Below are 19,494 nucleotides of genomic sequence, written 5' to 3'. Positions count from 1 at the left end.
GCTTTAAGAGGGCAGTTTGAGGCAGCTGAAAAAGTGCTTTGCCTGAGATAGAAGCTGCAAGTGAGAATCTGATGCCCAAGTTCCATGGGAGAGGAAGAGGCCTGAGCAAACTGTGGTGTGAGCCAGAGAGGCAACTGGGAGAGGGGTGGAAGGCAGATGGGGCTGGTTTGGAGGTCACCAGGAATGGAGTGTTGTGTAGGAGAAGAAGAAGTAATTGGCCAAGAGAGAGGAATTCTGCTGAAAGAAACCTCGCCAAAGAAAGAGAGAAGTCCGGAGGCCCGAGGCCCGCTCCCTTGTAGGACTAGGGCACCCAGGAGGCATCCTGTAGCTGTACCTTGGGGCCACAGTGAAGCTGGAGGTTTCCTTTCTGCATGAATACTTCTCAAAAGCGCTTTAGGGGCCTTTACAGCCTGGCCCTGGATTGGTTTTAGCCATTGGTTTAGAGTTGTTTTAACCAGGGGAAGTCTTATTTCAGGAATTTCATTTGCGAAATGTGTTTTCTGCCTCCCTTTGCTCTTCCTGGGAGTGGGCACCTGGGCTGAGTTTGGATGCGATGTGAACTGTGGGCGCTCTCTAGGTATCCCTATGTCCAGTCTATAATCTGGCCTTTATCTGGGGGGGGGGGGTGAAGGTCAATTAAAGTGGGATTGGAGAAAGATTCTGGGCTGAAACGGGAATTGTCTGTGAAGGCACCAGCAATACCGGGTGTCAGGTGCAGGTGACGGGCCAGGCTGGAGTTCTCCAGCACAGCCTTGTGAGCTGTGTGTGTCACAGGTGTAATCAAAGATGGCTCACGATCACCTGTACTTGGGACCCCTTTTCACTTAATAGAACATGAGGTTCATGATTCTGACTCTTAAGATGGAGCTGTAAGAATACAGGGCAGGAGGTGAAGGCAGGCTGTCTTTAGCGCTGGTCCTTGCTGGGGGGCGCATTGCTCTGCTTCTGTTAGGTAAGATCTACCTTAAGGACAAAGGGCCCTTGGGGAGCTCCCAGTGGATCAGTAGAGAACATGCCAGTAAATGCCCGTGCGCCGGCTGGCCTACAGGTGCAAGGACACAGGACAGACAGTGGCGAAGAATCCTGAGCAGACAATGGCGCAGAGGGGGTAGGGAAGGATTTGGGGGTGAGGTTGGGGGATGGCAACAAGTAGCCCGCACGGGGGCGCCCCCAGGACTGCCTGGGACCCTGAGACAGCTCCGGGCCTGGGCCCGAAGGGGGGGGGGGGCGGGGGAGGGGATGACCAGGAAGGGGAGGGGTTGAGTCGCCCGCCACCGCGGGGCACGGCGCCCTGCGGCTGCCCGAAAGTGAAAGGCCGCGGGGCCTCCGTGCGCCGCCCCAGGAAGTCGCGAGCAGGAAGCGCTCAAGGAGGCCCGGCCGGTCCGAGGTGAGCGAGCCGGGGCGGCGCAGGTGAGGCCCGGGGATGGCGATCTGCACGGAGAAGGGGCGCAGGGACCCCTCTGCGCCGCCCGCACCAGCGGGGCTGCGACGCCGCGAGACCCGAGCGCCGCGACCCCGGCGCACCTGCCACCGCGGGCTACAGGCTGGGACGCCGGGGGGCGCCAGCTGCCTGCGCTGGAGGGACGCGGCGCCCGCGGGGGCCGGGTCCCTGAGCCCTGCGGGCTGCTGCTCCTCTGCCGGTCTTTGTGCTTTTTGTCTTCGGCCAGGGCCGGCACTCTCAGCTCTCCCCGCCTTAGGGAAGTCTCGGGAACAAGATTTTCAACCGGTGTGGCAAGAATTTTTTAAACATGCATACTTGACTATTTAGTCAGGGCACTGACCTTTTTCCCCTTAGGTAGTAAAGAAAAGAAAAAGAAGAAGAACCCAACAGAGCAGTAACCTTCAGGTGTGAATGAATCAAAATTATACCTTTTTTGTCAGAGGAGCAAAAAATATATTTGTTGGTGTGCCGCAGAATTTCAGTACAATAATTACTTTATGTGTATGTGTGCCATGAGATGAAAAAGGTTGAAAATCGGTGGGCTGGGGAAGGGTGCGGGCGGGCGCGGGGGAGGTGGGTGGGGGGTGCTAGCCTCTGGACCAGGAGGCCATGGCATTCCCGGCAAGTGGAGGCAGGAAGCTGGAGCTGGACGCAGCCGCCCGCCGGAGCCCCTGCCAGGAATGAGATAAGCTGCCCTGTGGGGTCCCCTACCCACCAGCCCGGACCGTGATGAAAGCCGGTGTACAGGGACAGGGCCGGAGGACACCCACGCATTGTCTGCCGCGCTGTGGGGACGTGGGCAGGCCTATCGGGTTCACCTTCTACGGAGACCAGCCACCGGGAAGAGGCGGCCCAAAGCCACCCAGGAGGCTCGTAGCGTTTAGCACCCTGGGCCTCTGGGTGGATTGTTGACCAGCTGGTTCCCAGAGCCCGTGAGCCTTCTTGCCAACTCCAGTGACGGCGACATTCTGTATTTATAGGGCTGAAGGCGCCGGGAAGTCCTCCAGCCGCCAGCCACCACCTTCGGGCACCTTTTTCCTCTTTCTTCCACCCGCCTGCTCTCCTGCCTCTGCTGCTTCCGCGGGAGACTGGAGATCGCCGGGTACCATCAGGATTTGCATTTGAACGAGGACCCTGGAAAGCCCCTTAACCCACCCTCAAGGTTTGAATTTATAAAGGTGGAATCCTAAGCCTGTCTTCCCTTTAGTTTGCCAAAGCTCACTATCTGGAAAGTGTCAGCTGCCCTTGAACTTAAATGGTGTGGGTGGTTTGAGTAGGTAACTAGCTCAGATTTCTCCTCATGGCTCCCCTGTGAAACTCCCATAGATCAAGCTTCAAGTCTCTGGCTCCTCTGGCTGCCTCACCACAACTGTTGGCAGGTTGTTTGGTGCAGAACATCTTTGAAGTCCTGTTTGTTGGTGGGATCGGTATATCCGAAGAGAGAGGATTCACTTTTGCATGTAAGCCACAGGGAAAGAGAGACCATTGTCATTCAATTTTAATATTGAGCAGAACCTTTAAAGCACAAACCATGAAAAGGGTTTTTTGTTTTGTTTCATGTTTGTTTTTTTGGAAAGGAAATTTCTTCTCAGAAAACATTTTGGAGAGGCATGCATTTTCCACCCATCTTTCCCTTAAAATAAGACCCACTTTTAAAACTTTGTCTTTAAGTAGATTAAAGTATGCACGGGGCACCTTTGATTATTTGCAACAGTGCTTTAGTTCTGGAAAGACTCTTAGGTACTACTCTGGCCATTACTAACTTTTGAGTCTCATTATTCTCGTCCCCCAAAGAGCAAAGGGTACCATTCTAAGTGACAGAGATCACCAAGGGCTGAACCTGAGGGTGGGGCTCCAGATGACCTATTTCCCTCAGGCCTTTCATGATGGTTGACTAGTGTTGGTCAAATAAGTTTGTAAAATTTGATTTTTATGATTGCTTGCTTATATCAATAGTTTGCAATGGGGGCTGGGCAGCACCAGTTATATGTGGTCTGTGAAATTGCAAATTACCTCCCTGCTTGGGAAGAGCCGTTGTTTTGCTAATGTTTGCTAGAGGATAGGTTTTCTGCCAGAAAGTTTGAAAAGAGAAAAAGAAGGGAGAAGTCATGTTTGCAGAAGGAGCAGAGAGAATGTAGAGTAACGAGAAAGAGGTCATGTTGGCAGGGAAAGAGGTGTGCAGATGGGGAACCAGAGCTGAGGGGCTTTGCGAGCTTCACTAAGACTGGTGGGGCCTTTGATTCTAGGAGAAACCGGAGAAGATTCTCCTAGTGGAACTGAAGAATGCGTTAGTGGCTTTGGTAACCCTGTGTGTTTGCTCATCTGCTGGTGCGAGACTTTAATAAAGGAAGGGGTAATTGCAAAGGGGAATGTGATGCATGTCCCCACAACACTGCCTTCACAACCCTGATCTGCAGCCGGAACTCTCTGGGTGTAGTTTCCAACCACAGTTCTTGCAAGACATCTACCCTCGAAATATATTCAGGAATAGGAGATATATACACCTGATATGGCTTAGGAAGCAGTCTTCCTATCCCCAATGGAATAGTTATTGGCTTCACTCAAACAGTTTGGCCCCCATAACCATCAATGGCCACTGGGGTCCCAGTGAACCGCTCTGGGTTCCCATAGAGGAGGGAACATTCTGCCCTTACCACTGAGAGGTGCAGTAGGATTTCTTTTTCCTCCCTGATCCCTTGTCCTCCAGGGAAAAAGCAGATTGCTTTTCCCTTGGCTTTCTTGTGATTTACCTGTCTTGGTGAGACACCAATAAACCGAATGCCCACCATCCTCTGGCTCTGCTGTTTCTTCACCATCTACCCGAATTCAATAAGAACTTGCATGTGAATGGCCACGATGGTGGAAGCCCCTGGCCTTACAGGAGGTTGGGTTGTTTGGGAAGTTGGGTATAAAATCATGTGTTTTACAGATTTTCATAAAGATCCTCTAGTAGTGTGTTTCCCCAGTTGCTATCTTTGCCAGAGAATTAAACTGGCTATTCTGACACTTTTCCCTGTGGTGATGATGGTGAGGTCCAGGGGCACTTTGTAAGAGACGTTTACAAAAAAAAAAAAAAAAAAAGTCCTCTTGCGTACTTGGGCTGTGTGTCTGTTGGTCAAATAAGTTTGTAAAATATGATTTTTATGTTTGCTTGCTTATAGTTTGCATTGGGGCTGGGCAGCACCAGGTTATACTGGTCTGCGAAATTGCAAATTACCTTCCTGCTTGGGAAGGGCCATTGTTTTGCTAATGTTTGCTGAAGGAGAGGCTTTAGGGCCAGAAAGTTTTGAAAAAGGAGAGAAGGAGGAGAGGCAGAAAGAGAGAAGCCATATTTGTAGAGTGAGAGCAGAGAGAATGTAGAGTGCTGAGGAAGAAGGCCGTTTGTTCAGAAGGAAAGAAGGTGTGCAGATGGGGAACCAGAGGTGAGAGGCTTCACGAGCCCTACTGAGGTTGGTGAGGCCTTTGATTCTAGGAAAAACTGGAAAAGATTCTCCTGGTTGTGGAACCGGAGGAAGGTGTTTTTCTTGTGTGTTTGCTTGTCGGCTGGTGCGAAACTTTAATAAAAGGATGGCCCACCATTTTTTGGCTCCACTGTTTCTTTACCATAGCTCAAATTCAATGTGAACCTGCATGTGAACAGCCACGATGGTCGTGACTACTGGCCCAACAGTGTCAAAACCAAAGTTTAAACAAAATGATTTGCTTCAGTTCTGCTGCCCTCTCTCTCTGAAGGGGACAGGCCAGGGGATGAGCGAGTGGTGGGAGGGAGGGGGGTACTCAGGAAACTAGACCAACCTGGTTTGACCCCACTTGGTCCAGCTGCTCGCCTCATTGTTCTGCTCTGAAGTGAACACTGCCACCTCCCCGGAGTGTCCGTGGGCACACAGCTCTGAGTGGAATGGTTTTCTGTGGGTATTACCCGGGCTTTGGAAGAAGAGGCCTCGTGACACTGAACCCACGGGTAAATCCCCATTGCACTTACCATGAGAAGTGGTAGCACTTGCTTTCACCTATTTTATAAGGGGAAGAGCCTGCACTATTATAGAAGAAATTGAGATCTTCCTATTGCTTTTCCAGTGCCTTCTGGATTTTTGTTGTGGTTGTTGTTACAGGTTTTACCAGAATTGAATTGAAGTTGATTGAGTGATTGAGTGATTGCTTTAGTAGATGGCAATAAAATTTGTTATTTACAGAGCTGTGCCTCCAGAAGCCATGATTGGACTCGGGAAGAAACTGAACTTTGGCTGTCCGTTTTCAGGCACTGTGAAACTTAAACCAGATCCTTTACTCTGAAGTCCTCACAACAAAGTTGTTTGTAGAGGTATAGTTAGGCCCAAACAGAAGCTCACTTATTGTGAGCAGAATTTTAGTAAAATATCATTTAAATCTAGAGGTTTGAATAAAAATGATTTTGAAGAATTGTGGCAATTCGTTCAATGCAGCTCTTGAGCGCTTTCTCTGTGCTAGGTTCCAAGCCAGGTCATGGGGAAGTCAGTCACCTGCAGTCTCGTCCTCTCCTGCCACAGACCAGGCGAGCACTGAGGGCTTTTGGTGAATTATCTCACTCCCTCTTTATAACAACCATACAATGTAGGTGCCACCATCCCTATGTTTTAGCTGGTGAGGGAGCCCAGAGTCAGCTGTATGGGCTGCTGACATTCCAGGTGTAATGAATAGCTGAGGTTATCTAACAGTTAAAGCCCCCGCAGGGCCAGGGGCCTGGCTGGTGGGAACAAAGCTGTGGTTCTGGCTAGAGCAGAGGGCCTCTTCACTGCCTCTTCCCTGAGGAAAGCTGAAGGGGGGGGGTGGGGGTTCTGGGACGAAAACTTGGCAAGGATTTTGAATTTTTTAAAGTTAATATAAAAGAATATCATTGAGGAGGGTGCACTGGTTGAAAGCCAACTCTGGGAGGAGGGCAGGAACAAACGTGGGGAACCATTCTAATTGGAAAGACAGGCACTTACAAATATAGTGTGTCCGTAAAGTCATGGTGCACTTTTGACCAGTCACAGGAAAGATGATTGAAATGTGAAATCTGCACCAAATAAAAGGAAAACTCTCCCAGTTTCATACCTATTCAGTGCAGTTCGATGTGGGCTCACGCACAGATTTTTTAGGGCTCCTTAGGTAGCTATCCCGTATAGCCTCTACAGACTCGTCACTGACTGATGGCCTACCAGAACGGGGTTTCTCCACCAAACTGCCGCTTTCCTTCAACTGCTTATCCCACCGAGTAATGTTATTCCTATGTGGTGGTGCTTCATTATAAATGCGCCGATATTCACATTGCACTTTGGTCACGGATTCGAATTTAGCAAGCCACAGAACACACTGAACTTTCCTCTGTACCATCCACATCTCGACTGGCATGGCCGTGGGCTGCTCCGCTGTATACACAGTGTTACGTCATCATCTGTGCATGCGCACATGCTGCCACATCATCCTACAGAAACTGGGAGGGTTTTCCTTTTATTTGGTGCAGATTTCACATTTCTATCTTTTGTTGCTTTCCTGTGACCGGTCAAAAGTGCACCATGACTTTATGGACACACTGTATAAGTGTTAAGTCCTCCAAATCTGAACTATTTGCTATTACTTGTCTGCTCTGCCAGTGAAGTTGTTTGAAGACATTAAATAAATATCAGCTTCTTTGAATCAAAATTAATATTTACTCAAAAGCAGCTTTCTTTTTAAAAAATTATATAACCTATGAATTTTGAGTAATATAAGACAAAACAATCCATGCTCTACATACACTGGAAATTGTGCTATTTAACACATTGATCCAAAAGATTTCTTGTTGCCAAGTGTAGAAGAAAAATTGAAGAATAAAACAAGTCATGAGGTTGGCTTTGGGACAGGAGACCTGCCTGGTGTGCTAGGGCCCCTTTTCAGTTCTCGGGCCCCCTGGCTCTTCCCTCCTGTCCTGCTCTGCCTGCAACTCTGACTTCAGAATGGGGTCCTTTCCCATGGAACTCTGAGGTTACCACAGGAGATGAGAAATGGAGAGGCAGGTATGAGGTGAAGTCCATTCCCACAGCATGAGAGGCCTTTCGATTCAGTTGCAACGCCACAGTTAAATGATCAGTTTGATGACCTGCCTTCTCGTCCAGGCCTATGTTCCCCTTTGTTATTGTGTCTCAGTTGTGGCCTGGCCTGGCCTGGAGTGGGTGGAATGGAACATGTCCGGTTCCCTGGCGTGCTTTGGTAGTTGAGCACATAGTGTAACCACTGGGTGCATACCAGTTTCCCATGAATGTTACTATTGTGTAGAATGTGGTTAAGAGTAAACGGATTGATCTCTAGATGCCTTCCAGATGGAGAGGAACTCAGTGGTTTTTTCATATCATCAGAACATCATGTGAAATTCATTTTAGTGATCTTTGAACACCCTCCCCCACCCTCCCAAGGCAGACACTGTTCTGCCACCTTGTGGCCCTGGTGGCGGGCATGCCCATAGTCCTGGAAGACCAGCTTTGATCCGGGCTGGGTCACAACTACGCAAGGAGTTTCTTCTGCCAAGGACTCCAAGGTACCATTGTTAGAACACCTGACTTCTCAACTCCTCTCATTGTAGAGAGCTAAGCCGCTGTGGGAAGGAAGAGGGGACGTGAGAGCCACTGGAACATCCCTGCTTGCTTTCCCGCCTGTGTGAGTGCAGGAACAGGAGAGATACTTGCAGCTAGGATTACTAACCTCTTAATGAAGCACCTGATTTCATCACCAAAGCTCCGTGGCCCGATGTAAATGGCTCGACTCCCTGCCGGCATTCGCTTCATCATCTCATTCTCCCGGGATCAGTGGTAAGCCCCACGGCTCCGGCCACCGGCATGGTGCTATGTGTGGATGAGGGCTCTTGTGTGGCCAGCTCTCCCCAGTTTTATGATAAAACACATGTGAATGCTGGTCTCCTCGTAACCATGAAATCAATCATTGGTGGTGGAAGCTGTGAGGAACATTGCCAAGTTGTCCTCTGTCTTTGGCTCTGGCTGTGACAGATAGCATTTGGACTCCTTTGTAGTCTTTAGTGGTTTCTGTAATAATCATGGTCCCCCCCAGAAAAATGACCACTAACTACTGGCAAGATGATAACATGCCTGTGAGTGAAATAAGCATATGAACTCTGAGTTCAATGAATGGCCTCACTGGGGCAGAACTTCCAGAGAGAAAATGAAATCTAAACAAGTTAAATACCAACCAGAAAATGACTCTCTAATCTGACAGCATATCTGCTTGCCTGTTCTGAGAATCCTTCTCTGGGGAAGGTGGAGTGGTGGTCATGAATCCCACATTCCTTGGAGGAATTTGATGGCGAGGACAGAGTCTAGAGCTGGGGTCTCTGGCCTCTGACCCACACTCAGTGGTGTCTCCCCTGCTGATCTCTGTTGGGAAGGAAAAATTTTTCTTCTACCCTCTTAAGTTCCATAATTGGGTGCATACATATTAAATTGACAAAAAGATTCGCAAGAGGAAAGAGATTTAATCACATATATATATATGCAGGAGTTTACAGAAAAATGTGACTTAACGAGGATGTTAGAATTTAGGACTTTATACCTTCTTAATAGAGGAAGAAGAGGAGGAGAAAGGCACTTATGGGAAAATAGATGACTTTTTGGAAAGACAAATGGGCCTTAGGAGAATAGTTGGGAGATAACGATGGTGCTGTGACAGTGTCTGTTTGGGCATGATGTGGAACTTCTCATCCTCGGTAATGAGTCAGTCTCCCCTGATAGTTCCCAGGAGGGACTTATGACAATTGAGTTCCTTCCTAGGTTCTGCTTTTAGGCAGATAAGAAATTTCAGGAACCCAAATGTTTTCTGAGCAAAACAATTATTAACCCATTGTGGCAATTCTGGACCTTTCATCTCCATCACGACAACCCACCTGTGGCCTCCACACCCTTTGCAGCTCCCCAGGCCTCTGCTGGCTGGTGGAGTAGCCACCAGGTCTCAGGTGTGACTTTGGATATGTCGTTCTTTCTGGAGTGTGTGTTGACTCAGTTCACATCTACTGCAAATCTAGCCACAAGGGTTCAAGCACCTACCTTTTTATTTTGGGAGTGCTTATCTTCTTTGTTTTATAACTTCATTTTGATATAATTTTTAAACTCAGAAAAAAAATTATGTTACAAAGAACTCCTGTAGAAAAGTCTTAATGTATCACAAACATATTTTTAAGGTTAAGACCTACAAAGATAGAGTAGTTCTTCTCAAACTTTAGTGAGCATGTGAATCACCCTGAGAACCTGCTAAAGAGCAGATTCTGACTCAGTGGGTCTGGCTGGGCCCGAGATTCTGCCTTGCCCAGGTGATGGTGCCATCAGTCCATTGGCCATACTTTGGGTAGCAAGGGTATAAACTGTTGTCTTAATTCTGTTCTATCTTGCCCCAAAGTTGCTTTTTGGCCTTTAAAAGTTATTTTTAGCTGAGGTTTAGCAATGGCTTTAACATTCTTAGTAAGGACACTTTTTATGTGCCTCTACCCAGCATACCTGCCCATTTGTAGCAGCGCTTTGATTTCCATTTGGGAACTGCCTTCCCTCCTTTGTGTGCAGATGACACAGGCAGGTGAGTCTCCGTACTTCCCATTTCATTGCAGCAGCCATTGGAGGCCCTCGAGGCTCCATTCCTAGGACCTTCCTCAAACAGTGCAGGTCCAGCAAGAGGCTGGGTGGGGGGCAGAGGAGGCTATAGGGCTCTCTCCTCGGGCTCTGAGCCTTCTTTGGCAAACAAATTTGTACCATTGTGCCTCATTTGCTTCTTCGTGTGTGCGCGTGTAAGCACACGTTTTTTGAACCATTTGTGAGTAAGTTGCAGACATTGTATCCTTTTGTTTCTAAATGCTTCAGTGTGTATTTCCTGTAAGCAAGACATTCTTGTGTAACTATAATACATATAAAGTTCAAAATCAAGAAATTAACATTGACACAATTTCATCATCTAATCTATAGTCCATATTCAAAAGTATACCAGATATTCAATAACATCTTTTATAGCTTGCCTCTTGGACCGGGGTTCCTGTCCCTGGTCACATGTTGCATTTAGCTGTCCTGTAGGTTTAAGCTTCTTTCATTCACAACTCTTCCTTGACCTTTCTTTGTCTTTTATGACCTTGACATTTTTTATGTTTATAAGCCTTTTTTTTTTTGTATTGTTCTGAAGCTGGAAACGGGGAGAGACAGTCAGACAGACTCCCGCATGCGCCCGACCGGGATCCACCCGGCACGCCCACCAGGGGCGATGCTCTGCCCACCAGGGGGCGATGCTCTGCCCCTCCAGGGCATCGCTCTGCCACGACCAGAGCCACTCTAGCACCTGGGGCAGAGGCCAAGGAGCCATCCCCAGCGCCCGGGCCATCTTTGCTCCAATGGAGCTTTGGCTGCAGGAGGGGAAAAGAGAGACAGAGAGGAAGGAGGGGGTGGGGGTGGAGAAGCAAATGGGCGCTTCTCCTATGTGCCCTGGCCGGGAATCGAACCTGGGTCCCCCGCACGCCAGGCCGACACTCTACTGCTGAGCCAACCGGCCAGGGCCTATAAGCCTTTTTTTTTTATATATATATAGACTGTCTTTTGTTTTGGATGTGTCTAGTATTTCCTTGTGACTAGATGCGGATTATGCATTTTCGTCAGGAATACTACAGAAGGGAGGCAGCTCCTCACTAATGGTGGGCAGGGGAGGGACTGAATGAATCATGTGGCATTGGATTGGGATTAAAGATAGCAAGAAGAACTGGGAGAAAGCAGAGGGAGAAACTGATATGGTTGTGTGGGGAGGTGTGGTAATGTGTCTATTTGCTGTATGTGTGTGTGCATATAAGATGCCTTATCCCTACTCACCAAGAGGCCCTAGGAACAGCAACACCTCACTGCCGTGAGCGCACCAGGTGTCAGATCTTGGTTTCTATGTGCCATTTCCCACTGAAGGAGCTGGGCATTTTTGGAGACTGCTATCTCAGCACTGGGGCAGAGGAAGGAAGAGGAGCCAGGAATACCTTGTGCCAGAAAATAAAGGTGTGCTTAAAAATGAAGGGACTCCCACTGCCAAATCTGGGATGATTTGAGATTTACAATAAGTGATACTATTAATGGATTATAGCCCATTGAATACAATTAGAATCCAGTGAGTCCATGCGGCTGTCATTCAGTAAATGTATATAAATGGGAGAAAGGAATGCTCTTCCTCACAGCTGAATGCCAGCCCCTCAGGGGAGCAAGAGTGTCTGATAACCTAGACAGCCATTCCATCACCATCAGCAGTGCCTAGTTTAGGTGAAGATGATCAAGGGACACACAGTCTTGGGGGAAACTTGAAGGAACAGGTTATTTACTGAATCTCAAAGTGTGTTCCTACAAATTCTTTATTAGTTACTTAGTAGAGGGGGGTGTTGTAGCTTCTCTGAGGGGCAATCTGAGAGACAGCGCCTTAACCAAATGATCAGTGCTACCATCACCGAAGTCATGTGCCTCCCCTAGGATGCTCTGAAAGGGATGCACATCACAGTTGTGTACGGCTTCCTTGTTTCTAAGTTAAGGATGTCTTTGGGCTAATCTCTATGCCATGTCATACTGCTCAGTAACTCTCATCTAAAGCATTTGTTTATTCCTTATTTGCTTATGACTGAGATAAGTAACACTCAGAAGAGGAAACATAGTGAGTCTTTTAACCTGGAGCAGGCTGCTGTTCACCTAGGAACATGTCTAAGGACGCTTTGAAAGGTGCCCACCTGTCCTGCACCATCACTGCCATGGTGGGCTTTTCTCACTAGAAACTAAGGGTTAACCAAAATACCACTCCTGTAGTGCTGGTAGGTCAAAGAATGATGCAGTCAGATATACTATATTTCCCCATGTATAAGATGCAACCTTTTTCGAAAACTTTGGGGTCTAAAAACTGGATGCATCTTATACAGTGGTTGTAGATTTTTTAACTGCATTTCCTGCTTTTTCGTGCAGATGAGAAATTGTATGAATTTTATGATGAATAAAATTTGAGTTCAATAACTTTATGTAATACTTTATTTTTTCAAATTTTGGGCCCCAAAATTATAGTGCATCTTATACATGGGGAAATATGGTAACTACAAAAAGTGAGGGGAACACTGATGAATGAACGTATTAGATAATTCATTTTCATTTGTGTTTTCTTAGTATTCACAAGCCTAAGTGTAACAAAAAACACAAAAGTATTAGATTGTATTAGATTCCTAGGGCTGCTGAGACCTAGTTCCACCCACTGGGGGGCTTCAAACAACAGAAATTTATTCCCACTGTTCTGGAGGCTGAAGTTTGAGAACAAGGTGTCATCAGGCCGTGCTCCCACAGAAGGCTATCGGGAAGAACCCTTCTTGCCTCTTCCAGCCACTGGTGGTTGTTTAAATCCTTAGCACTCCTTGTCTGGCTGTGCCTATCTTGTCTCATGGCCTTCTTCCCTGTCTGTCTCTGTGTCTTCACATGGCTTTTATAAAGACATTGGTCACTGAATTTAGGATCTTACTGCATTTGAGGTCATACGTGAGTTAAGTGTGACTTCAGCTTAACTAATTATATCCTCCAGACCATGTCCAAACAAGGTCACATTCTGAGAATTTTAGGTGGACGTGAGTTCAAAGGGACAGTATTTAACCCAGTACAAGAGGGATAAAAGGACACAAACATCATTCAAAATACTTGCACTCTGAATAATAAAAGGAGAAAGAAAATGAAAATAGAATCACAAAATGGGCAAAGGACTTAGGAGGGTTATTTAGAACTTTAGTCCCGTAACCCAGGATGATCCGGCAGAAATAAAAAGGTTCTATTAGAGAACCTGGCAATCTGCAGGCTGACTCATCAAGCTATTTCAGTTCCACACAAAACTGCGCTGAAAATTCAGTTCAGCCGAAAGCCTGTGTTGCTCCTTTCTGTGACCCATGTGCTCATGGAGCATCCTTGGGCATGTGCTCCATTCATCATCTCCCAACAAGGCACCGTCCTAGAACCAACTTTGTCCTGCCAGGCCCAGTGCTGGTGAGCAGTACTACAGAACCACCAGTTAGAGAAGGGGCAGTGGCTTAGGGATACAGGCAGAAGTCTAAGAATAGAGACAGAGGCCCAGGGATGGGGTGGAGGCCCAAGGAAGGAGGACAATGGCCCAGGGATGGCCACTAGGTTCTGATAACCTAGACAGCTTGACTATATAAGAATGCAGGTATATTAGGGCCTCAGTGTTCTTTAGACTTTGTCTGGACACACGGAGGAGCTGTTCCTTTCTGGGTTATTTAGTCTAGTTTATAAGTTTTTAAAATATATTTAATAAAAACAATATTTATAAATAGAATACTCTCTTTATGGCTGGGTAGACAACATGAACTCAAAGCCCATTTAAGTAGAGCTGATTTCTCAAAGTCCTTCTTAGCTGGGTGATGATGGAGTTCAGATTCTCCTGGTGGATCCCACACCTGTAAGCTGGAGTATGAGGCATTCGGAGGGCTCCAGATTCCCACCTCGCGTGCTGATTTGGGAGGTGTGAAGGTCACTCAGTCTGAGAACGTTTTCAAAATACTCCTTGTAAAGACTGGAAAAGGGAATCCTGTACTCAAACAGGGGTATGTCAGGGTTCCCCAAAGGCTGCACTCACCCTAATTTACATCCAGTGAGGATATAAGTGACTAGTGAATGAAACTACCTGTGGGCTGGAACTTTGGGTATTGAGCGTTTTACAGAGTTCCAATGGCCTAAACTCTTCCTACGGTGGGAACCTAGGGCACCGAGGAGCAGAGGGTGGGATTCCAGGGAGCTTCAAGCAAAAAATTGAGAGACTTCCTTTCCCTACCCGAACGGATAGTTTTCAGAAACACAAGGGAAAAGACCTGGGCTTTGTGACAAACCCACCATACCTGCATAGTCTCTGTTCATTGGGATAAAATATACACTTACTCTTTATGGTTTGACTTTTTTCTTATCTGGTCATTGGTATGGGCTTAGAGAGCAAAGAACCCTAGGGAAACCATCAGGGTATGATTCCTTGATGGAGAGGAGCACGTGGTGGCATCGTTACTCGTTTATTATAAGTATTTAGCGAGTGCCTGGCCAGTCCATTTGGAGTTTTACCATCCCCAAGGCATGAGTATCCTGGGTGTTGTAGGTTCTAGTCCCATGTTCCTACTGACCCTTTTTTCCCACCTGCAATACAATATATATTTTTTAATCTATAATATTTATTTGTCCAATACTAGCCAAAGAGGCAGGCAGCCTTAGGGTTCTTTGTGTCATTCACGGAAAGCTGTCCCTGAGGAGTACATCACAACTGTGGGTGTGAGACTGGAGGAGAGGGTCCCAGCATCACCAAGGGTCCTGGGGACACAACTCCTCTGCAGATGTCGGATGTCGGCTCTCTGCCTGTCTCTGTTCTATCTCCTATGCTTCTGTCTTAAGTAGTTATCAGTTCAAGCCATCACTCAACTTGAAAGTGATTGGCCTTTTCCCAGCCAGAAACAGGACAGGTTCTTCAGAATGAGGGGCTGGGTCTCAGGACACAGAAGGAACCGCCCTCCTGGTGGGAGTGCCTTATTTTCATCTCTTGCCAAATAATTTCTCCTCTTGACGCATTTTATCCCTTCAGAAATGTTCTTCCATAGCATGGGTCATATTTTTAGACTGGAATGAGCTTTTATCTTGTTTATAAATCATCTTCTTTAAGAGTCCCATGTATTTCAGCACTTTCCTCTCCCCCACCCCCTTGAACTGCTTTTCTCATAAACCAAAAAGAGCAGCAGGGCTTGGTGCCAGTATTTTTTTGTCATCAGCCTTATTCATAGCTTGTCAGCATCACTGAGTTTTTCTCATTGGGCTCAGGGAGGTATTTATGTCTCTGCTTTGCTTGTGTCCTTCTGAAAAGTTGCATAGATGCTAAAAAGTAAAGCACACAATCTTAAATGCCCAGGCTCACAAGAAGCTCACAGTTAATTTTGTTTCAAACTAAATAATCATTCCTTTCTGTTTGCTTTGTAAATATGTGTTCATCTTCTGAGTCCCGGCTTACTCTTTGATTATAATTTTTTTTAAATGAATGTTTAAATTGTTTCGATTTGTACAGAGCAAAAGTCCCACTTTTTAAATATACTATTATAGTGATATTATAAATAAAATTGACCACTGCTGTAGGACTGAATGAATAATACGCAGCATAAGAAAACAAGAATTACAGTTATCGTGTATTCTTCGTGTATCTCATATTATCAAATATCAGTGCCTACCCGTTTTATGTTTCAGGTACAGAGCCTTCACTTTTATGTTGACGTTTTTACTATATGCCAGTTTCCATTTATCTCGAAAGCCTATCAGCATCGTTAAGGTAAGAAATCATAAAGCACTTAGTTTTCTATTCTGCTGTAATCTCTGTAAGAAACTAGTTAAGAGGCAACTGGCAGGGGAGGTGGGACTGTGGGGGAGGGGTAAGATAAATGCAGAAAATGGATTGTGTAGAAGCAAGTTATTTTGCTGCTTTGCTCTTTAATTTCTCTTTTCTGAAATTAAAATCTTTAAAATGTTTTTAGGATTTATACTTTTAGAGGTAGTACACTTTCAGTTTGTACTAGTTGACAGTTTCAGAATTCTTAAGCTTAATTAAATTGTCTTGTATAAATTTTCTCTCCAAAATATCACATCTTAAATTATTCCCAAATTGCTTCTACAATCATTACGTTTTGATCCTGAGCCTGGATGTGGTGATGATTCTTCCTTATTCTTAGAACACTGGGTTTCTGTTTGAGTGACAGGTGGGCAGGAAGCCATGGAGCAGGCATTTAACTAGGCTTTGAGTAAAGGAGGTTCAAGGAGACAGTCTTACATAAAAGCTAGTTATAACTTGGGGAAAAGCAAGATGATGTTCTGACCCTCATTGGAATTACATCATTTTGCCTGTAGTGTGTCAACAAGCTTGAGTGGCTTTTGACTCTTTATTGTAGATGGTAGACAGAACAAGGAAATTGTCTATTGCCAAAGAGCTTGTTTACAGCTCGACTGCCCGCCCCCTACTTTCTAGTCATTGGCAAAGACGCAGATCCAGGACTGTGACTCTGTTGACCTTGTAGTAAGCTTCCTCCACTTCCTGTGAGTGGTTGAGCACTGGACAGCTGCCCTCTAAGTCCCGAGGCTATAGGAGAGGCAATGCCAAGGCTATTGTTTCTGTGGATGGTTCTATGCTCCCCATTTTTCAGTAACTCCCAGTGGATGTCAGACATCATCCACTTACTCCAAAAATTCTAAAATTCCTCCTTGACTCCCAGTAAGCAGGCATTTTCTGTTCCCTTCAAGTTGCTTGCAAAATCCTCACTTTTTTTTGACATACCAAGTTTTAATGACTAGAAATGTTTACGGACCTTTCAATATGTGGTTTTAAAGGAGAAGACAAGGATGGGAAAAGAGATGGTGGGCATTAATAAACACTCATCCACTCAACCAGTAACTCTAAAATCAGTACCAGTGACCAACCACTGTAGATTTACACAGGACAACTTCTTGTCCTCCTGTTTAGGGAAATACAAGTACAGCTGAAGAGAAAGGCAAGTTATCAAAATAAAAGAGACCATTGCAGAGACCTTTGGGAGCACTGTGGAGTTGAAGAAGCAAGCGTAGATAGGGAGCCCTCCTGGGGTCCGGGATTGACCTGCAAAGGCTGAGTGTGGATCATGGGCCTATGCCTGGAGCACTAGCTGGAGGGTAGGGCAGCACCGTGAAGCCACCAGCCTGAAGGGCGGCAGGTCAGTGTAGGGACAGAAGCAGTACGGTGAGACTCTGGACACAGCTCCTCTGGGCAGCAGCACTGGGACAGGCTGGATTGTCCTGGCTGTATAACTGACAGTTCACGGACTCGGTCAAGGTCAGAAGCCAGCATAGTGGCACCAGGGTTCCAGCTCAGAGGCTGAGTCTCGACTGGGAGGCTAGGCTACCTTTTGTCACAGGACAAAACAAAACAGAAAGGCTATTCTGCATATTTATGAAACAGAAAAAGAGCACATCTAATCTTCTATAGTTCCCATGGATGGTTCCTCCCTGGGAATGTTAAGTGATGAAAGAGGGTGTTAAAGTTCTGCTGGAGGCGATGGTCTACAAACTTCCTTTTCCCTCGCTGCTGTACAAGGCCTGTGTCAGAACGCACTCCAACCCAGCCCTGGTCCCAGTTCCCTCTCAGCCTGGGAGGATGCTCTCCTGGCCCACCTGTATCTTGCTTACTGAAAACTAAACAGAGCAGGGTCAGGTAATCCTCAAGTCTGGCCAACTTGTCTTCCATGAGAAGCGGCAGAAGGTAGGTAGAAACACCTGACTTCTGAAGGCAAAGAAGAGGGAAGTATAAAACGGGTGAATGAGAAAATGCTGAAAATGCCAGCTTCATGCAGAAAGGAAGGACTGCGGGCTTCCCCCCACCCCCCTTCCCCATGTACTCTAACCCAAGGTCACAGTAATGTCCACAGCCCTGCAAGGTCTCCCTGGTGGAGTGTAAGTAAGCTGAGCACAGGCAGGGGCAAGAGACAGGGCTCACTCACCCAGGGGAAGCTTCCAGCCCCAGGCAAGACAAGCTCAGCTGAGGAAAGCTATTTTGCAAATAGCTACAGTACTTTGAATTTGTAAACCAGAACCCTTAGGTAGATTTTTAGGGCAATGTCCCTATGATGATGACACAGCCACGTGATCACAGAGCGGCTGAATCCCATGTACCATGCCAGGGACAAATTTTTACATTCTCACTCTGGAAATCATCACCTGATTGTTGTCTGGCCCTTTTCCAGCTCCCAAAAGGCTCCTTATACCCTGACCTGCGTCACTACCCCCCCTCCAGGGAATCCTGATTCTCACCAAGGTCACCATGGATTCACATTCTTGTTCTTGATCTTCATAAATAGAAATGGAGTCCTACTATTTGAGCTCCTCAGTGTCAGGTTTTTTGTTTGAGAGGTATCCTCACGGTGGCGTGGCCCTGGAACTTGTCCTCTTGTATCGCCACAGTGTTCAGCCCTGTAAATCTAGCAAAGTGAATCCTTTGGTCTGTTCTGGGCAGGTGGTCCAAGTATGATGGGAAGTCAGCTTTCAGCTTTCAGCTACTCTGAGCAGTCTTGTGTTTGCTGTGGGTGCTCAGGTGGGCTGCTGGACTTCCCCGCCAGCCTTCTATGGGCCCTACAGGCAGACTGCCCCAATGGTGACTTCCTCCCCAAGAACCCGTTGGCTGGGAAGGCTGGGAAGGCTGGGAAGAGGGGCTGCTGTTCTTACTCTGTATCCCCACTGAACCTCACCTGAGTATTCTTTCTCTTTCTGGCCCCTGTCCTTCCGTCCATGTCCTAGGGTGAGCTCCACAGGTACTGTGCTTCTGTGAATGGGGATGAAGTCAGATTTAACAGCCAGAGCCAAAAAGCCAGTGAAAGCCCCTCTCACCAGCTCTCAGACAATGAGACTGAGTGTGGCTGGGCCCCATTCGGTGAGTTCCCTGTGTTTGTGCCCTCATGAAGCGGGCCTGAACAGAGATCCTCTTAGTGGGGAAATCTGCTGTTTGCATGTTGTATTTGTCAAAGCTGGAAGTTAAGATGTGCAAAGCACAAACTTGTGGGTGGGAAGGAGAGACCACAGAGGCCTGGTGCGGGCCTGGCCTTAGGTGAAATCGATGCTCGCCATGAGCCCTGTGGGTTCCTCCATACACTTAATGGATACTTTGTGGTGGTTTGGAATGTGGTGGCTATATTTCCCTTTGCCAAGAAGCCTAACAGGTGTGCCACCATGTTCTCCATGTTCCTCCTCAGAGTGCACTGCCCACACTCAGAGAGCAGAACATACACTGATGCTTAGTGAACATCAGCACCACTCACCTTCACCTGTCGATTTTCACCCATGTAGATCAGGACAACTACCAGCAGCTGCTTGGGGCCCTGGATTACTCCTTCCTGTGCGCCTACGCCATCGGCATGTACCTGAGGTAGGTCTGCTCAAGTTTGCAAGACTCTTGCCAGTTGTACTATTCAGCACAGAACCTTCTCGAGGGGCTGGTGTGTGTAGGATGCTTGATACTAAGCCCCACCTACAGGT

At 47.0% G+C, this 19,494-nt stretch overlaps 1 protein-coding gene across 7 annotated transcripts in view; it reads left to right on the top strand.

The window, feature by feature from the left end:
• The first annotated feature begins 1,034 nt into the window (after positions 1-1,034).
• The window catches only part of SLC37A1 (solute carrier family 37 member 1), a 64,094-nt gene continuing 45,634 nt past the window's right edge, over positions 1,035-19,494 (top strand). For 2 of the 7 annotated variants that reach the window (XM_066370116.1, XM_066370111.1), the window contains exons 1-7: positions 1,275-1,410; positions 2,422-2,603; positions 2,768-2,901; positions 8,019-8,244; positions 15,694-15,775; positions 18,760-18,892; positions 19,306-19,384. In XM_066370116.1, coding sequence (XP_066226213.1) covers positions 8,189-8,244; positions 15,694-15,775; positions 18,760-18,892; positions 19,306-19,384 — 350 coding nt within the window. In that variant the 5' untranslated portion in view covers positions 1,275-1,410; positions 2,422-2,603; positions 2,768-2,901; positions 8,019-8,188. The other 5 variants (XM_066370117.1, XM_066370115.1, XM_066370113.1 and 2 more) reach the window with 5 other exon arrangements.

The sequence above is a fragment of the Saccopteryx leptura genome, chromosome 2 (assembly GCF_036850995.1).
Source record: "Saccopteryx leptura isolate mSacLep1 chromosome 2, mSacLep1_pri_phased_curated, whole genome shotgun sequence".
Taxonomy (NCBI): Eukaryota; Metazoa; Chordata; class Mammalia; order Chiroptera; family Emballonuridae; genus Saccopteryx; species Saccopteryx leptura.
Note: the sequence above shows the minus strand (reverse complement) of the source record. Positions and strands in the feature narration are given on the sequence as shown.